The sequence below is a fragment of the Amphiura filiformis genome, chromosome 2, assembly GCF_039555335.1.
Source record: "Amphiura filiformis chromosome 2, Afil_fr2py, whole genome shotgun sequence".
In the NCBI taxonomy this organism is placed as follows: Eukaryota; Metazoa; Echinodermata; class Ophiuroidea; order Amphilepidida; family Amphiuridae; genus Amphiura; species Amphiura filiformis.
Window position 1 is genome coordinate 54,512,598 of NC_092629.1, and position 21,669 is coordinate 54,534,266.

A 21,669-nucleotide genomic window follows, 5' to 3' on the forward strand; every position below is an offset into this window, starting at 1 on the left:
ACGTCCACTTAAGTAATTTTGAGAATACGTCAAAACAATCACTTGTTTAAGGGGGTTTTCAACAAAAGCATTTGTTGGCGGGATGTACATCCTGCCCAAGCATCCAGCCAAAAACTGCTTTTGTTGACAACTCCCATATATCCGTACTTTATTGATGGTTTGCTCAAGTGTATGCAAGGGGTTTTGCAACAAACCTCTTATACCGACGACCTTTGATGTACCGATGAACCATCATGACTGAGAGAATGTAGCCATAGCCCCCGACGCCCAACTAACACTTCCGCACACACAATCCATAAATTATTATGTGATATCATTTTCCCTGTTTTTTTTTCTCACATTAGAAACTATACCATGTGGTGTTTATGATGAAGAAAAGTTATTTGAAGAATGTGTTAATAATTTATGCGCCACGCTGCCTGAGATTGACAAAGTCTGTCACCTTATCAATAGTTACATTGAAACGTGTGTAGCCAATGAAATTGAGATTCGTTTGCATCTGAATGGCTTGTGTAAAGATGGTAAGACAAACATTTTGACATTTAAGGTATCGTAATTGTCCCCCAAACGTCCGTGATTCAGCAGGGTATGTTAGTTTAATAAAGTACATTACAATCCTGTAAAAACAGAATTTTGAAAATAATATTGAGGCCGTCTTCCTCTGCAAACGTTACAGTATGGTTTTAAGGCTTCTTTGTGAGTCGACGTCATTCCTTTCGTCAGAGCATAGCAATTGTAGGGCATATTACGTAATTAAAGCATATTATTTGAAATTGATTTGTTAAGGGGTGGGGTATGGACGATTGGGCAGTATTTATTGTGGGACATTAGAGCACATCAAACATATCGAATTGCATTCTGAATACGAAGAATGTCCTTCTGATATCAAATAATTTGGATTTTTTGAAATTCGCAATGTAATACACATTTTATGGCAAATTATTACAAATTTATATTTTTGATATTTAACAGTACTCGAAGTAAACTTTATAAATCTGATGATTTATACTTAAAGTGTATGGTATCGAAACGCTCAAAACGCTCATTCCAGATCCCTTAAATAACAAAAATATTTGAGGCTATAATATAAAACATGAACGTGTGTGAGATAGTATTTTGGGTCAGCGTTCACAATTCATATACATAATTAAAAGCACTGTTCACCATTTGTGTAAAATAATGTGACTTATGTTTGAGCAAAATAGAGTATTGACTAATTGATGAATGAATAAACATTATTTTCTGTTCTCTTGTAGGTTGCCATTCAAACCAGATTTTTATTCCGGTAAGAATAACAACTCAAAAATGGTTCTCCTCATATGGTAAAATACCACTAATTAGAACTCAGCAAACAAGAGGGACAATTTTCTGGCATCTGAAACACGGTTGTTTGATGTATATAGAATTGGCTTCATTATTAACTAAATGCAAACTATAGATGGCGCTATTTAACCTAAATCATATTTCTTTATTTGCAAAGGGTAGGTGATTAATACTGCCATTGAAACAACTGGAATAAGTGAAACAAGCAACAAGGAAATTTTATAAACATATATTATCAAACAATAAAAGGAATTATTCGAAAAAGCTTAAAAAATGCTATAAAAGTCAAAAATTTTGTAAGAGAGGGGAAATTAAAGTTGAGAATCACTCAAAAGCATCTGTATACATTAGCATGATATCACTTTTAGCTGTTTAAGCCTAAACTTTGGTTGTACATGATGTTTTGTTTAGAAAACCAATAAATGATCCCATCAAACAACCGTTGAAAAAGGTGGTTAAAATCACTGAAAAATACCAAGGTGCATAGCAATTTTTTTTACAGTTTTGATGAAACGTTCTCTATATTTACCGATGCACATCACTTTTCTCGCCCAGCTAGTATGCTCGTAGCTCGTCTCACTTTAAAGTTGGGGTCATTTCACTTCAGTGGTTTAAAACAAACAAGATGTTCAGGTCATCATAATGTTGAAATTTTGGGTATTCAACCTTTTACTCTTATGCTTAATCAATAATAACGTTTTGTCACTGTAAGAGTCCGTGTATGACATGAGAAAAGTATGAACATTGATTAGGGTCTGTTGATTACTGCGTATTCAAGGTGAGCATACGGGCATGGGTTGGTGATGCAAACTATTATGCAGTTAAAACTTCCATAATAGTTACCCAAATATAGTAAAAATCGCATGGTTGTACGATTTTCAGCTAAATAACAACGTGGGCTTTATTTTATCCATATTACTAGGATTTCCCAATTCGATATGCACCCACCCCATTTAGTAAATCGTGTGACCAATATCGTCACTTGGCGGGAAAACCTCATATTATGTACATTTTGCCCTTGATCATGGATGAAGCAAACCATTCAATGTAAAGCCTAAACCTACAAGGCTTTATCCGTTTCAAGGTCCAAAAGTAAAAATGGGGTGTTTCCTACATGAACTTTTGGCTCTTGAACATGGGTGAAGAAACATCTTCAATATAAAGTCTACACTCAAGGGGCAAAAGTACATATGCGGTTTCTCCCGCCCAATGACGATATACTACAAGGGATTGTTATTATTTTAACAGTATGGAGGCAGCTGGACACGCCCAGACTGTTCTGAAGAGTGTAAATGTCAAAACAATACTGGTATAACCTGCGAAAAGATACAGTGTCATGCATTTGCTACATGTGTCCCGGATAGTGAAGGAAGTGCCTCATGCGTGTGCAATGTGCCTCAGTACAGCGGTGATGGCCGGTTCAGCTGCATTGGTAACATTTGCTTTAAATTATTCATTGTTTCAACACATCTATCCGACAATTCATAACTTTCCACTGGATATTGAGCATGAGAAGGAGGATTAAAGGAGAATACCCATTGGCGTAATTTAATGATGTCTAAAAGATCAGGGAAGCTAATAAAGTCTTAAAGCTTAATAACAATACTGATGATAACGTTTAAAACAACATTTTATTACACAGCCGTGACGTTAGTCACGGCTGTGTCTTTTTTCTTACAGGTTCTTCTTCTTCTTCTGTCAACCATTACATTTGCTCTAGCACTCACATGCTTACATCGATTTTGACCTAACTTAGTCACAATGATCATTGACCATGCCCCTACATGTCACATGAAACTCGCGGGGTCAAAGGTCACACAGGGGTCACAGGGGTCAAAAACGTGATTTCAACTAAAAATGCATCTTCTCCCACAACTTACGTAGGACAACGACCCCACTTGCACACATGCATTGTTATTACCCAATGTCTATGTATTATACACAGATTTGGGGTCAAAGGTCATTAAGGGTCACTTCCGGTATAAAACGAAAAACCTTCAAAATTTTATTAGCTAAGTAAAACATAGCACAGTAACGGTTTGTTCACATATGATCAGCAGTCACCCAATGTATATGTGGTATTTTTTTTATTTGGGGTCAAAGCTCATTAAGGGGTCACTTCCGGTATAAAAAGAAATACCTTTAAAATGCATCTTCTTCCACAAATTATGTGGGACAGAGACGCCACTTGCACAAATGCATTGTTATTACCCAGTGTCTATGGGGTGTACACAGATTCGGGGTCAAAGGTCATTAAGGGGTCACTTCCGGTATAAAACGAAATACCTTCAAAATGTTTTATTAGCTAAGTAAAACATGGGACAGTAACGGTATGTTCACACATGATCTGCAGTCACCCAATGTATATGTGGTATTTTTTATTTGGGGTCAAATCTCATTAAGGGTCACTTCCGGTATAAAACGAAATACCTTTAAAATGCATCTTCTTCCACAGATTCTGTAGGACAGTGACGCCACTTGCACACATGCATTGTTATTACCCAGTGTCTATGGGGTGTACACAGATTTGGGGTCAAAGGTCATTAAGGGGGCACTTCCGGTATATAACGAAAAACCTTCAAAAATGTTTATTTGCTAAGAAAAACAGGACAGTTACGGTATGTTCACACATGAATTGGGGTTACCCAGTTTATATGTAGTATTATTTTATTTTGGGTCAAAGGTCATTATAAGGGTCACTTCCGGAATAAAACGAAATACCTTTAAAACGCTTCTTCTTCCACAAATTACGTAGGACAGTGACGCCACTTGCATGCATGCATTGTTATAACACAGTGTCTATATGGTGTACACACATTTCTGGTCAAAGGTCAGTAAGGGGTCACTTCCGGTATAAAACGATATACCTTCAAAATGCCCCTTCTGCCACAAAAAGCATAGCAAAGTGATGCCACGTGGACACGTGCATTGACATTAGCCAATGTCTATCGGGTTTTCATATATTTTGGGGTCAAAGGTGATTAAGGGGTCACTTCCGGTATAAAAACGAAATACCTTTAAAATGCATCTTCTTCCACAAATTACGTAGGACAGTGACGCCAATTGCACACATGTATTGTAATGACCTAGTGTCTATGGGGTGTACACATATTTGGGGTCAAAGGTCATTAAGGGGTCCGTGGTCTTAGGGGTTCGTGGTCTTAGACCATAGCTAAGTCTAGTTCTTGCACAGCCGTCATCGGCGCTGTGCATTCTTTTACCGCGTTCTTCTTCTGTCAACATTATGATCAGCCATCGTAGCCACATGCTTTCAGACATGTTGACCATACTTGGTCAGTAGAACCGTTTGGTGGTGCCACAGATGTTACATGATCAACTTCCGGTCAAATGTCATCCACTTCCGGTCAATGGCCAAAACTTGGATTTTCACTAAAAATGCTTCTCCTCCCACATATTACATAGCATCGTGACGTCACTTACACACATGCATCATCTATATCCAGTGTCTAAAAGTTGTTCACAGAATTGGGATCAAAGGTCATTAAGGGGTCACTTCCGGTAAAAGTCTGACAAATTTCTAAAAAATATTCAAAAAATCACTATCTTTACAAATTACATAGCAGAGAGTCGCCATTAGCACACATGCATCGCTACTAGCTAGGGTCTTTAGGATGCCTACAGTGTTGGGGTCAAAGGTCATTAAGGGGTTACTTCCGGTCAAAAACCAAAATTATCAGAAAAGTTTAAAAAAATTTTATCTCAAAATGTAAACAGACCAGAGTAATATAATCATCATACATGAATTAGTGTTACTTGATGTATGCATGGTATTTTTATTTTGGGGGTCAAAGGTCATTAAGGGGTCACTTCCTGTTTTTAGCTAAATAACTTTAGGAATTTTTATCTCGACAACTAAACAAAGTAACATTTTTTAATTCAAATTGGAACAATGCATTTTGTCGGTGTACATGTGGTTTTTTTTTTCATTGAGGTCAACGGTCATTAAGGGGTCAATAGGTCAATCATAAATTTAAAAAAAATCTTCTTCTTCTTGCACAGCCGCCATCGGCGCTGTGCATTCTTTTTACCGCGTTCTTCTTCTGTCAACATTATGATCAGCCATCGTAGCCACATGCTTTCAGACATGTTGACCATACTTGGTCAGTAGAACTGTTTGGTGGTGCCACAGATGTCACATGATCAACTTCCGGTCAAATGTCATCCACTTCCGGTCAATGGCCAAAACTTGGATTTTCACTGAAAATGCTTCTCCTCCCACATATTACATAGCATCGTGACGTCACTTACACACATGCATCATCTATATCCAGTGTCTAAAAGTTGTTCACAGAATTGGGATCAAAGGTCATTAAGGGGTCACTTCCGGAATAAAACGAAATACCTTTAAAACGCTTCTTCTTCCACAAATTACGTAGGACAGTGACGCCACTTGCATGCATGCATTGTTATAACACAGTGTCTATATGGTGTACACACATTTCTGGTCAAAGGTCAGTAAGGGGTCACTTCCGGTATAAAACGAAATACCTTTAAAACGCTTCTTCTTCCACAAATTACGTAGGACAGTGACGCCACTTGCATGCATGCATTGTTATAACACAGTGTCTATATGGTGTACACACATTTCTGGTCAAAGGTCAGTAAGGGGTCACTTCCGGTATAAATGATATACCTTCAAAATACCCCTTCTGCCACAAAAAGCATAGCAAAGTGATGCCACGTGGACACGTGCATTGACATTAGCCAATGTCTATCGGGTTTTCATATATTTTGGGGTCAAAGGTGATTAAGGGGTCACTTCCGGTATAAAAACGAAATACCTTTAAAATGCATCTTCTTCCACAAATTACGTAGGACAGTGACGCCAATTGCACACATGTATTGTAATGACCTAGTGTCTATGGGGTGTACACAGATTTGGGGTCAAAGGTCATTAAGGGGTCCGTGGTCTTAGGGGTTCGTGGTCTTAGACCATAGCTAAGTCTAGTTCTTGCACAGCCGTCATCGGCGCTGTGCATTCTTTTTACCGCGTTCTTCTTCTGTCAACATTATGATCAGCCATCGTAGCCACATGCTTTCAGACATGTTGACCATACTTGGTCAGTAGAACCGTTTGGTGGTGCCACAGATGTTACATGATCAACTTCCGGTCAAATGTCATCCACTTCCGGTCAATGGCCAAAACTTGGATTTTCACTAAAAATGCTTCTCCTCCCACATATTACATAGCATCGTGACGTCACTTACACACATGCATCATCTATATCCAGTGTCTAAAAGTTGTTCACAGAATTGGGATCAAAGGTCATTAAGGGTCACTTCCGGTAAAAGTCTGACAAATTTCTAAAAATATTCAAAAAATCACTATCTTTACAAATTACATAGCAGAGAGTCGCCATTAGCACACATGCATCGCTACTAGCTAGGGTCTTTAGGATGCCTACAGTGTTGGGGTCAAAGGTCATTAAGGGGTTACTTCCTGTCAAAAACCAAAATTATCAGAAAAGTTTAAAAATTTTTATCTCAAAATGTAAACAGACCAGAGTAATATAATCATCATACATGAATCAGTGTTACTTGATGTATGCATGGTATTTTTATTTTGGGGGTCAAAGGTCATTAAGGGGTCACTTCCTGTTTTTAGCTAAATAACTTTAGGAATTTTTATCTCGACAACTAAACAAAGTAACATTTTTTAATTCAAATTGGAACAATGCATTTTGTCGGTGTACATGTGGTTGTTTTTTCATTGAGGTCAACGGTCATTAAGGGGGTCAATAGGTCAATCATAAATTTAAAAAATCTTCTTCTTCTTGCACAGCCGCCATCGGCGCTATGCATTCTTTTACCGCGTTCTTCTTCTGTCAACATTATGATCAGCCATCGTAGCCACATGCTTTCAGACATGTTGACCATACTTGGTCAGTAGAACTGTTTGGTGGTGCCACAGATGTCACATGATCAACTTCCGGTCAAATGTCATCCACTTCCGGTCAATGGCCAAAACTTGGATTTTCACTAAAAATGCTTCTCCTCCCACATATTACATAGCATCGTGACGTCACTTACACACATGCATCATCTATATCCAGTGTCTAAAGTTGTTCACAGAATTGGGATCAAAGGTCATTAAGGGTCACTTCCGGTAAAGTCTGACAAATTTGTAAAAGATATTCAAAAAATCACTTTCTTTACAAATTACATAGCAGAGAGTCGCCATTAGCACACATGCATCGCTACTAGCTAGGGTCTTTAGGATGCCTACAGTGTTGGGGTCAAAGGTCATTAAGGGGTTACTTCCGGTCAAAAACCAAAATTATCAGAAAAGTTTAAAAAAATTTTATCTCAAAACGTAAACAGACCAGAGTAATATAATCATCATACATGAATTAGTGTTACTTGATGTATGCATGGTATTTTTATTTTGGGGGTCAAAGGTCATTAAGGGGTCACTTCCTGTTTTTAGCTAAATAACTTTAGGAATTTTTATCTCAACAACTAAACAAAGTAGAATTTTTTAATTAAAATTGGAACAATGCATTTTGTCGGTGTACATGTGTTTTTTTTTTTTCATTGAGGTCAACGGTCATTAAGGGGGTCAAAAGGTCAATCATAAATTTAAAAAAAATCTTCTTCTTCTTGCACAGCCGCCATCGGCGCTGTATCCGAATAGGAAAAAAGTTGACAGTATTCTCCAATTAAATATACAAACCGAAAAAAAAGAACATTTTTTGTATGAATTTGACCAGTTCTATATGATTCAAAAACACAAGCTGGGAAAATGTAAAAAAGAAGAAGAAAAAAAAAAAATCATTTGAGAAGGCTTCGGTGGGGTTCGAACCCGGGATATACGCGTGATATGAAAAAAAACACGTTACTGCGCGCTAACCGATTGTGCCACCAAGGCAAAGATAAATAATTGAGGTAAAACAACAAACTTAATGAAAAAGAAGTCGAACGTTAATAAAACTAATTGATATCTCTCATCTGTGTTTTATTTGCATGATTAACAACAGAAATCAAACTTTGTCCATATTTAAGCAAACAAAATACAAAACAAAGGCAATTCAAATTCCACTTTTTTTAAGGGGGGGGGGTACGGAAAAACACGCCGCCACGAGGCGTTCAGAAATACATTTGTTATTGAAACAATGCGCCAAGTTTATGCACGACATATCATGTCCGACTGCCTTAGAATATTTCAACTTTTATATATTTCCCTAAAATGATGTAATACAAATATTTGTGTGGAAATACACGCATATTATGTTCATATTTAAGTTTTTAAGGAACTATAATGACGTTGCACTTCCGGTCCGTTGAAAGTAATTTGCCTCCATGTGATTTGAAACGACATCAGAGGGTGTCTGACTTGATTTAAATTAATTTATCTGATGTGATTTTCTATTTTTTAAAGCCAGTTTCTTGGGGGGGTGAATGACTTTAACTCAAGAGACAATTTTGTTAGTGTCTATTTTCTGTGATTCTTCAAAATTTATTAATCATCACAGCAAAATATGCAGGGAATTTAACTTCAATAGGCCTAGGCCCTATATCAAAACAAGGGAACAATGGCCTATATCAACAAAATGACTATTGGACCCCTATCTACATGTGGGTCGCTCATTAGAGATAAATAACACTTGGCTTTTTCCAATATGATTTTCTAATGTCGGGGTCATAACTCATTTGTCACTGCTGGCTGTGCATGCTCGCGGTCGCAGGCGAACGCAATCAGATCTCGTTTCTTCTTCTTCTTCTTCTTCTTCTTTTTCTGTCAATCTTTAAATTTGCTGTAGCACTCACATGCTTACATCGATTTTGACCTAACTTGGTCACAATGATCATTCACCGTGCCCCTACATGTTACATGAAACTCATGGGGTCAAAGGTCACGCAGAGGTCATATGGGTCAAAAACGTGATTACAACTAAAAATGCATCTTCTCCCACAACTTACGTAGGACAGCGACGCCACTAGCACACATGCACTGATATTACCCAGTGTCTATGTGGTGTACACAAATTTGGGGTCACAGGTCATTAAGAGGTCACTTCCGGTATAAAACGAAGTACCTTCAAAAATGTTTATTAGCTAAACAAAACATAGGACAGTAACGGTATGTTCACACATGAATTGCGGTTACCCAGTGTATATGTGGTATTTTTTTTATTTTGGGTCAAAGGTCATTAAGGGGTCACTTCCGGTATAAAAACGAAATATCTTCAGAAAATTTTATTAGCTAAGAAAAACGTAGAACAGTAACGGTATATGCACACATAAATTGTGGTTGCCCAGTGTATATGTGTTATTTTTTAATTTGGGGTCAAAGGTCATTAAGCCTTAATTTAAGGGGTCACTTCCGGTATAAAAAGATATACTTATAAAATGCATCTTCTTCCACAAATTACGTAGGACAATGACGCCACTTGCACACATGCATTGGTGTTACCCAGTGCATATGGAGTGTACACATATTTGGTGTCAAAGGTCATTAAGGGGTCACTTCCGGTATAAAACGAAATACCTTCAAAATTTTTATTAGCTAAGAAAAACAAAACAAAGGACAGTAACGGTATGTTCATATATGAATTGTGGTTACCCAGTGTATATGTGGTATTTTTTATTTTTGGTCAAAGGTTATTAAGGGGTCACTTCCGGTCTGAGACGAAAACCTTCAAAATGCCCCTTCTGCCACAAATAACATAGCGTAGTGATGCCACGTGCAAATGTACATTGACATTAGCCAATGTCTATGGTGTTTTCATATATTTTGAGGTCAAAGGTCATTAAGAGGTCACAACACGGCTGTGTTCGTGGTCTTAGACCACAGCTAAGTCTAGTTCATTTTAGATCTTATAGTCAATGTACTAATTATGAAAAATCAATGTTAGTACCAGGGGAGATTGAAGCACCTCATGACGATTATAATATTATAAAATAATTATAAACCCGATTCGTTATGACCCTAATGCCCAAAAAAAATGTGTGGTAGCTGCCAAATTATGCATGGCAACAGATTCGCTGTAACGGCAAAAACGGTTTAGGTGCAAAAGTAGCTTATTGTTTAGCCTGTGTTTTAACAATGCGATTAACTAAGTTGTGATTATATTAATATTGTGTTTCTGTTTGTTTACAGCTTTCTGGTCCGATTGGTGTGCATGGGGAGCTTGTAGCGTAACGTGTGACAACGGAATGAAATATCGTAGCAGGGCATGTTCAGTCGATGATGCCTGTACAGGACCGTCCGATGACGCCAGTACTTGCACTTTACCAGCTTGTCGTAAGTACGACCACTGTTATAAAATGAAAACTTAGGGGGGTAATCATTGGCAAAACGTTTTCATATCGTCAGCGCACTCATACAGTTTGTCTACTCTGAAGTACAAAGTACCGACGTTTTACCAATATATCGATATTACACTTTATCGGGTATTATCACACACATACAATAATACTCTTCAAATAGTCCATTTCAAATCGAGATATGAAAGCCATGTGCATTAAGGGCTGGGGTATGAACGTTTGGACAGTATTTATTGTGGGACACTAGAGCACATCAGACATATCGAATTGCATTCTGAATACGAAGAATGCCCTTCTGATATCAAATAATTTAGATTTTTTGAAATTCGCAATGTAATACACATTTTATGGCAAATGATTAAAAATTGATATTTTTGATATTTAACAGTACTCGAAGTAAACTGTATCAATCTGTTGATTTATACTTAAAGTGTATACCGACGATCAATTGAAAAGTTTGACCTTTCGTATTGAAGATATGGATTTTTCCCCAAAACACCAACAAAAAATAGGTCTTTTGGGAAAAAAAATCCATATCTTCAATATGAAAGGTCAAAATTTTCAATTGATCGTCTGCTTTTCCTCCCAGCTACATGCACTTTAAGAATATATCATTAGATTTATAAAATTTACTTCGAGGACTGTTATATATCAAAAATGTGAAAAATATCAAATTTTAGTAATTTGTCATCAAATTTGTATTATATCGTGAATTTCAAAAAATGAAAATTATTTGATATCAGAAAGACATTCTTCGTATTCAGAATTCAATTCGATATGTTTGATGTGCTCTCATGTCCCACAAAAAATACTGTCGAAACGCTCAAAACGCTCATTCCTGATCCCTTAAACAGTACTTTTGAATAAGTTATGGGGTAAAAATGGTGGACAAGAATATCATGGATCACGGTACCCTTTTGAGAGACAACGCAGCTTATTTAGCCAATGTTAACATTGTATTGAGCTTACACAATGTGACATCATGGAAAGAAAGGTGCAAATGTTTATCATTTTTCAGTACATTTTGATAAAAATGACTTCACAGACATCAATCTCTTACACAAGACATTCCTCACGTTTAACCTCGTCTTTCATGTATATTTGTTTTTAGGCTATATACTTGTGTATAGCGGTGATTGGTTAACATGCATTTGTCTAAAATTATTGTTTCATCACTATCAAATGGATATTTGCCATTAGAAGGAATCAAAGCAGAATGCCCAATGACGTAATTTAAAAATGTCTAAAGATTAGGGAAGCTAGTAATGACTTTAAGAAAGGCAATAATAATAAATGACCCTGATGCCAGCAAATTTGTAGTCGCGGCTAAAAATATGCCTGGCAAATGATCCGCTGCAACGGTAAAACGGTTTAGGGGCAAATATGGCTACAGATGTTGCCTGAGTTTTAACGATGGAATTTATGCACATAATTGATAAATGTATCTATTTTGTTTGTTTACAGCTTCCTGGTCCGATTGGAGTGCATGGGGAGCTTGTAGTGTAACGTGTGACAATGGAATGAAATATCGTAACAGGACCTGTTCAGTCGATGGTGCCTGCACGGGATTACCCGATGACGCCAGTACTTGCATTTTAGCAGCTTGCCGTAAGTCATGTCCAAAATAAACACCGCGCAAAAAGAAGGTCCACACTGTCAGAATGTCAAAATTTTTAACATGATTAATTAAGAACATTAAAATTGATTAATGTGCAAAGAATCTTGTTAACTGCAGCTGTGTAGTAAAATGAATTGCAAATCGGCCAGCTTGTGACGATTTTGTGAAAATTGCTGTTACTTATAACCTTTTTTACAGTGTAAAATATTATGTTTTAATCAGTATCAATACACACACCCCACACAACCCACACCACTATACACACCCCCACACATCACCCACACAGTACTCTCCAAATATACCATTTCAAACCAAAATCGGAAAAGCTCAGAATACCGCCCGCAGTTAGTTGTATTTCCTAAATAAACTAGGATGTCAAAATAGTGGACATGAAAATATAAAAAGCGTACGCGTATGAGCTAAAATACAGCTTCCAATAATGTTAACGATGGCACAACATGACCCTGATGCCAACATATGTGACGTGTCATGTCAAAAGGAGACACTTTTGGGCAGGATCGTAAATGGAGAAATAGTCAAAAATCTGCCGGTGGGTGATTTTTTCACAATTTGGGTTTGTTGCGACGATGTGATCTTATTATGTTAAAAATATTGTCTGATAGTTTCAGACTGGAATATAACTGGCATCTTGTGTTTTTTGAGACATTTTTCAAGTTAATTCCTACTCTCAACATTGTCAATAATATTTTTAAAGGCCGATATCTCAATTTCCAATTTTATAATACCATAACTTCCGAATTCAATATCTTCTCTTAGGAATGTCCGATTTCATTGGGGAAAACGGCGTTGTGGAGCAAAATATCTCTATATTTAAGATATGTAAAAACCTCAAAATTCATAACCTGCCCAAAAGTGTCTCCTTTTGACATGACACGTCACATATTTGTGGTAGCGCTGGACAGAAGATCCGTTGCAACGTCAAAAAGGTTTAGGGGCAAATATCATATAGCTGAATGTTGTGTCACCCTTTTAATGTTACGATTAACGTAGTGACATAGTGTATCTTTTGCGTTTTTTACAGCATCCTGGTCCGATTGGAGTGCATGGGGAGCTTGTAGCGCAACATGTGACAATGGAATGAAATATCGTAGCAGGACATGTTCAGTCGATGATGAATGTACGGGACCATCCGACGATGCCAGTACTTGCATTTTACCAGCTTGTCGTAAGTTATGTTAAAAACAGCAGCGCTGTTTGCCACTATTTTGATGTGGTCATTTTATTATATTTCTAACAAGAAATAGTATACAATGTTCAGTTCTAGACCCGGAGAATACTAACAGCTATCACACACTGATACAGATTTATTTTAAAGCTATTTTAAGATCGATTGTAATTTCTAATTTATATCAAGTATTCATTTTTCTTTGTGGTAATTTTTATTCTATAAACTGTACATTTGTGTGCAAATTAAAGGCGCTATTTACATATAGTTTTAATTTAAATTAGTCAACAATTATGACTTACATTTCATGATAAAAAGTTTGTGAAAATTGTTTGTGTCTACCCCTTGTAAAGGTGCAAACACGATTTAAGATAAATAGCGCCATCACTGTTCAACCTTACTTAAAAATTATACGGTTTTACATTACATCAAATGACCGAGTTGAGTGGTCTAGAATTGATACAAATGTGCGAAGAGCGAATTCAAATCCGACCAGCTTGTAACAATATTACAAAGTTTTTTTTAGCAGTGAAAGATACACTTAAAAGGGTCATCACCACAGAAAGACACACCCACCCACAATGCTCTCCAAATATATAATATCAAATCAAGATCGGAAAAATTCGGAAAGCCATACGCAATTAGCGGTATTTTTTTTAGTAAGTTAGGAGTTCAAAATAGCGGAAAGGAAAATCATCGATCACGGTACTCTTTTGAACAAAAATGCAGCTCATTTAGCCAATATCTACATGGGGTCATCGGAAAAATATTTCCTAACATATTGAACTAACATCTTTGCTATTTGGGACTTCATAATATGACAGTAAAGAAAAGAAAAGTGCAAATGTTTGTCGTTTACCGTACAAATAATTTTGACAAAACCTGACGTCACGGATTAAACATAAATATATTACCAAAGATATACGTCAAGCTTAATCGCGTCTTTCATGTTAACTTCAGTTCAGGCTAAGTAGCTACATACAGCGGGGTTGGGTCCACGTGCATTGGTAAAATTTGTCTAAAATATTGTTTCAACAAATATATCGGAAAATTCGGGATATTTGTCATGAGAAGGAATGAACGCAGAATACTCAATGACGTACTTTAATAATGTCGAAAATATGAGGGAAGCTAATAAAGCCTTTAAGAAAAGCAATAATAATAATAAAACTTAAAAAACAGCATTTCATTGTATAATTCGTTTTTAGGCCGTGTAATAGTCAATGTGATAATTATGGTAAATTAAATTTAGTGACAGGAAAGGCTAGGGGAGGATGATCATGATGTACCTGATAACAAAATTTAATGTATAACTCGATTCGATCAAACGACCCTGATGCCAACATATTTGTGGTAGCGGCTATAATATTCCTGGCAGAAGAGCCGTTGCAACGGCAAAACGGTTTATGGGCAAATAGAACTTTTAAAGTTTTGCCTGCCTTTTAATGTTGCGATTAACGCAGTGTCAATGTCAATTGTATTTTTTACAGCTTCCTGGTCCGATTGGGGTGCATGGGGAGCTTGTAGCGCAACGTGTGACAATGGAATGAAATATCGTAGCAGGACATGTTCAATCAACGGTGCCTGTACGGGACCATCCGACGATGCCAGTACTTGCAATTTACAAGCTTGTCGTAAGTTAAGTAAAAATTAAGCACGGCACTAAATGATATCCACAGTTTTAGAGTCATCGTAATTATTACAATGCTTAATAAAGAACACTGAAATTTATACAAATGTTAAAAATAAGTTTGATATGTTGAGTTTAGCAGCAGCTTGACCCATTGTTTGCGTAAAACCAACTCCAAATCGTCCAGATTGTACGATTTTTTGAAGATTTGTGCGACTTATATTATGCAACTAATATCTTTGCAAGGTTTTCTTATGTTTTAGGCCTGGGTGCTCAATCTCGCCGATAAACTCATCGGCGTGCCCGGAATCTAAGCCGCAGGCCTACGCCGATGCACAATTATGCTGAGAAATAAAATACTGTTGCGATATGTACTAACAAAATGTGTGTCTGCTCGATGAAAAGCCAGGTTCAGTCACCCGTTCATCGGCTTGATCGGCCCAACTCCTGCATTTCTCGCAACCGGCTTATAACACTTGACAACAATACCCTTACAAATTAGTGTCCTTGAGTGCGTTGATTCTTTGCCGGATTATATCGACTGATCCGCAAATTGCTCACGGCGAGTAAACTCAAGTAAGTACTACAATAAACATTAATATAAAGGTTTCGAGTAATGAATGACAAAACGCAGAACAAGAAGATGGCAAGATGTTGTGAACTCGATGCCCATAACTGCTCGCGATTTTGCAACCAGGGATATGGCTACGCTATATTAATTCGTCAGCGTACTGTGGTTTGAAACTGCAAGCCGCAGGAGATCCATCGAAATACTCCGAGACGCCACAGAGTTAATCGGCGAGATTGAGCACCGGGGCCTTAATGTAGCTGAACATATATTTTGTACAGTGTAAAATGATACGTTTTATACGCTGGCGAAGTGACGGATTAACGGATAAACTACCATAGCAATAGGTGAAAACAATTTTGAATATATAATTGAACGTACCAGTGCAGTGCAATATATTCAAAAATTGTTTTCACCTATTGCTATGGTAGTTAATCCGATAATTATTTAACTTCGCCAGCGTATTGCTATCAACACATAATGCTCTCCAAATTTGAAAGACCGTCCAGATTGCCATTCACCTGAGAACATTTTAAAATGGAATTATTTGTTAAAAACTATGAGAATTGGGGAAAACGATGACAAATGTGTACAATTTTGAAAATAGAATGACACAAGATGCCAATTATTTTTTGGCTTGATATTCATATGTCTATCAAGATATTTAGCCACCAAATAAGCGTTGTTCCAATAAAATTGATGGAATACAAGTGAAGATATGGCCAATTATGTAACCTAATCTTAAAACCGCTTGGGCCACTTTTGTCTAAGTGTTACAAAAGGGACTGAATAGAGTTGAACCATGGACCAGTTGGATGGTGCTCTTAGGTAGATTCAAACAATGGTGTATTCGAAGTGGTAGAAATGATTACATAATCCTTGAGTTTTTGAAAGTCACAACTAAGCACTGACATAACAACCTCATTTACTAGAAATCGTGACTGCAGCTCAACAGCTCAACAGTCAATCCCAATTCACGTTGGAAGACCGCATTTTTATGGTTGTGACATTCGGTAGCACATGGAGTCAAGCAGAAACCATAGGATTGTTTATAGCTCATTTTCCAAACTCACATCTTCCATCAAGGCATACAATACATATAACTGTGAGAAGTATGTGGAATTTGTTAACAGAAATGCTGGCAATTGTGGTCGCCCCAGCTAAAGGCCCAGCTGAACTTAATTTCAAAATTTTATTGTTTTGTACTTATGAATGCAAAAACTGTTCTCATGAATATGAGAAATTAATGTACTTTATTTGAACTTTGAAAGAAATTTCTTGACTTCATTTATAGATTTTAAAGAAATATCGTATTATCATTATTAAGTTCATGTTAATTATATGACGAAACACCACTTTCATAATTCTTTTGTGTCAGTTCTTTAATACACGATAAGCATTTCTACGCGGTTCAAACTTGATATGCCCAAACATGGCAAAAATGGCTCAAGACGTTTTCTGGACGATTTAATTAATCGGACATAACTTTTGAACCCAACTAAACGTCTTCTTTTAGCCAAGATATCACTGATTAAAATGCATATAACATTTGTGCCATAACTCTTTTAGTTTTTTCCTGAGAGGTCAAAATGCAATTGTACAAATTTTATTGTTACACCTGTATACACCCATCCACTGCACTGGAAAAATGATTTGCATTATGGCCTTTGTTAACACTAATGATTCTAGTCATACGTGATGGCACAAACCTACTATATATATCCATGTTTAACAGAAATCTACGCAAGCTGGGGCAATTTTCAACATGAAAATACCAGTTAAATATTTAATCCGATCCATGCATCCAATTAGACCCCATATTCATTAATGCATCACAAACCGTAGAGCAACTCTAACTACAACATGTAACTCTAATTCTAACTCTAACTCTAACTCTAACTCATAAAATACATTTTACTCTTTTGTTCAATTCGCATAACATTTGAAAGAATTTCCAATAGTGATTGTTGTTCCGGTGATGGTGCTGTTACTGGTGACTTTATTTTAATTTTTGTGTGCCTTTGCATAATACATGTTCTACTACATAAAAGATAAAACGCTACATGTACGGCGTACTTTTAATTATTCTTTATGCAGCTTCCTGGAGTTCTTGGGGTGCGTGGAGCCCCTGTAGCAAATCATGCGGGGGCGGAACGAGGAATCGATACAGAACCTGCACAGGAGTTGGTTCCTGTCCGGGATCTAGCAGCTCGTCAGGGAGCTGCAACACGAACTATTGCCGTAAGTTTTACATCTTTGTACGACGATTTCATGAAAGCATCTAAATTATAAAATGTTAATATTAATAATCATTTTATAACATTATTTCGAATTTCTAATTTTCTCTGCATTATGATCAGCTCGTAATGCACTCGATACACACATATTATATACACGTAACACATTGGTTCGTATGGGCACGGAAAATGCCGTGGTGGGGTGGATATTCTGTATTACATCATGTGTACAGTGATAGCGCCATCTGTTGGTCAAAATTCACTTCTGTGCGTATTTTTAAAGTAGTGAAATATTTTAGGTAATAAGTTTGTTACAGTATAGAATATAAAAGGCAGAATAGTCGTGATTACATAATGTTGTGATGCCGGAGACTTTCTTTCTTTCTTTTTTTTGGGGTGGGGGGGTTGATGGCGTGTATTTATGAAATAAATTTACAAGCTACGTTATCTATTCAAGTGGATTTAATCTCTGCAGCAACACCAAAGGACCACACACTGATCACAATCCTTTAAAATTACTAAGACCGCCCAGGGTGAGGCCAACCTTGGAAATGTTGATGCCGACAGTACGTCCAGAGAGAAGAGATGTTGTTCCTATTTTAGTGATACCAAATTGTGCTCTCACTTCCAGATACTGAACAATGCAAATTTACCGTTAATTCTGATTTACTAGTTGATAGTTGTTTTATAATAAGTATCGAAGCAGCAAAGATACAAAGATCGAACAAAATTGGTTACAGTACCTTAACAATTTATTCATACCTTTTATCTCCTGGCAACAGCTTACTGGGGGTCTTGGGGACCATGGGGAAGCTGCAGTGTTGAATGCGGTGGTGGCTATAGGCGGCGATATAGGACATGCTACGGTGGATCTTGCATCGGATCCACATCGCAAGATTCTAGTTGCAATACGGATGAATGCGGTAAGTTTGAAAAAAGTAGTGGACTGATACTGCCAAAAGTAAATACAGCTTTCTTATTTTTACATAATGGTACGATAGGCCATAGGACACACTCAGCTCCACTCAGCACTCACTTTTCGCCCATGGTTAGAACTACAGAGGGCGGTGTTAGGCCCAAACCTCATAGATGCAATGGATATGGATTTAAATCAATCAAAAGACAAGCCACATCGACATCGCCCGGTTAATAATTACATTATACAACCAGAGACACTGAAATGAATACACGGGATCGATTAATGTGCTATGCACGATTGATATTCAGACGATAAATCTTTGGATACCGGGGTGGAAAATGATGAATATCTCCCGTAAATGATTTCGTATAAAGAAACCATATGTGGTTCCTTGCACTTGAATATATATATTTTGAACAGATATGATAGTCGTTAGTTTGCGCTTTGAGAGAGTAGCTTGCGTCTTGAGCTGAAAAAGTGACCAAAATTCAAGATTTTAAATAGCGCAGCGTAGACCCTCGTGGAGGTAGTCTCGGGCCAGAATGTTTGTGGCTATCGCGAACATACAGGATCGACGAGTGTCAGACCGACTGACACAAACTGGCTGTGTAGGAGACTATCGGAGAGGCAGTCTATAAGCAGATGACAATGGCTAATGTATGCTCGCTGACCGTACAGAGGTCAGTCACAGGCTAATGTCATTAGCCTTAGTCGGATGTCCTTCAGCCCACTATGCATTTAAAAACTATTAAACAGGTGGGAATGCAATGGCCATGCGTGGCTGTGGATTCAACCTACCATGGCATTTTCTGCCATGAAGATATCGGGGCGATGACACTGTGCGAGCTGTCCTGTTCATGAGTATTTCAAACATTCTTATGTAATGTAATACCTCGGATTATTACTAAATGCGTATACTTTCTTAATTTACACCAAAAGGCTTTGTGACATTATCTCAAAGCGGAAACCATTTTATACTGTGAATATGAGGCGTACCAACATAGTATTATATTTTCATCAAAAACGACGGTTTGGAATTGTCAAAAGATTTGCTTATAGCATAATTAGAAAGAGCGGGCACTTTTAATCACCAAAGGACCCGCAACAAATCTATATATTGATTTTTTGTGTGTGTAATATTTAGCGCCAAAATAGCATGTCCGGTAGAGAGACAATACTACATTCAACATTTAATTTAAAGATCTTCACAAGCGCTGAGACATACAATTTTTGGGACCTTGTTCAACACCAATGTTAGTCTGAGAAAAAGATTTAGTTGGAATAGAACAGTACATTATGATTAATATACCCATAAACTATAATATAATACATGGAATTCACACCTGTCAATAGGTCAATAACACAAACTTGAAGAGTCCCCGCAAACTTATTAAATGTGTTTGTTTCTCTTTAAAAGCCGGATGTTTTGCTTCCAATTCTATGGTGCGTATCAAAACGGTAGACAACGGGGAAGACGTTATCACGAGTAAGCGATTGGCGGATTTGAAGATTGGAGAGTCAGTTGAAAGCTACGATCCTGACACCAAATCGGTAACATTCTCAGAGGTGTACTTCATAACACATCAACACGATAACTACAACTCTTCATTGATAAAACTAGTGTTTGGCTTTGAAGGCGAGAAGGAGTTGTCCCTTTCTCTACATCCTAAGCACTTGGTGTATGCCTGCATCAATAAGTCACCCTGTGATCAACCTCCGTCGGATCCAGTGACAGCAGAAAGTGTGTCAATTGGTGACGCGCTGTGGATAAGGAATAGCAACGATCAGTTTATTCGAATGGCGGTACAGGAGTTTGATTATTTCCATTACAATGTGCGTCACCCAATGACATTTAATCATTTTATTGTCGTTGATGGCGCTTTAGCGTCCGTACACATGCACGATGAGAATCTGTACAGGAAGCTTACTGCACCGTTGCGTTTCGTTTACAACGTACAGCCGTCTTTAGTAGATACCGGGCTAGTTAATCAACTGGTTTCGATGTGGGATATGGTGGAACAGAGTTTTCTGTTCAAGGGATCACCCGATATAGGCGGTATCACAAGTTTAAAAAATGTATATGGGATGTTGGTTATTCAGTGACGTAAAGAACATCATCCTGTATTACCGTCAAAACTCGATATTATCATATGTGCTTACTATCGAGTGCTTTTAAAACATGCAAACATGATGAGCCCCATCCTCCATAGTGGAGAGAGCAAATCATCGATACACATAGTTATATACGAACAAGTAAACCTGCAAATATGTGTCTCAACCCCATTAGCTCAGTTGGTAAAGCGCCGGACTTTGGTCAAATTTTATGTTTTCAAAAGCGCTCGATAGTAAGCATATAATTATGCTAACTATCGAGGTTTTACGGTATATTTAATTAACATGACTGCTCTTTTTCCTAGGGGAATATTAAAAGATTCTCTTGCGTGACGTTATGGGGTGTTAAAAATAATATAAGCTGGTGGGATAACCTAGTGTTTTTTTCTGAAAAAGTTATAAAATAAGTATCTTATTGTTAAACAAATTTACCAATGCTATCTTGTTGAGAATAAAGCTGTCAAACAAGATGAGACGATCAGAGGAGCTTCTGTGTTATACTTGGCTGACCGTAAATTTTCTGTGCAACCTTCAACCACTGTCCCTACGGGGACTCCTCTATAATCCGACGCTTCTATAATCCGAAGGTTCTTTAGTCCGAAGGTTCCCTAGTCCGAACATGTGTTCATAGCATTCGCTAGTCCGAATTTTAAAAGAGGTTCTTTAGTCCGAAAAAAATTAAAAAGAGGTTCTTTATTCCGACACTTCTTTATTTCAAAGGTTCTATAGTCCGAATTTTAAAAAAGGTTCCCTAATCCGAATATTAAAAGAGGTCCTTTAATCCGAAT

The 21,669-nt window shown here is 37.3% G+C and overlaps 1 protein-coding gene across 1 annotated transcript in view; it reads left to right on the forward strand.

The window, feature by feature from the left end:
• LOC140146390 (uncharacterized) overlaps nucleotides 1–21,356 on the forward strand; it is a 57,618-nt gene extending 36,262 nt beyond the window's left edge. Inside the window, exons 7-16 of the mRNA XM_072168225.1 lie at nucleotides 345–521; nucleotides 1,257–1,285; nucleotides 2,572–2,755; nucleotides 10,445–10,588; nucleotides 12,076–12,219; nucleotides 13,272–13,415; nucleotides 14,906–15,049; nucleotides 17,711–17,854; nucleotides 18,633–18,773; nucleotides 20,187–21,356. Of these exons, the coding sequence (XP_072024326.1) occupies nucleotides 345–521; nucleotides 1,257–1,285; nucleotides 2,572–2,755; nucleotides 10,445–10,588; nucleotides 12,076–12,219; nucleotides 13,272–13,415; nucleotides 14,906–15,049; nucleotides 17,711–17,854; nucleotides 18,633–18,773; nucleotides 20,187–20,872 (1,937 nt within the window). The 3' untranslated portion in view covers nucleotides 20,873–21,356. The remainder of the gene's footprint in view (nucleotides 1–344; nucleotides 522–1,256; nucleotides 1,286–2,571; nucleotides 2,756–10,444; nucleotides 10,589–12,075; nucleotides 12,220–13,271; nucleotides 13,416–14,905; nucleotides 15,050–17,710; nucleotides 17,855–18,632; nucleotides 18,774–20,186) is intronic.
• The last annotated feature ends 313 nt before the right edge of the window (nucleotides 21,357–21,669 follow it).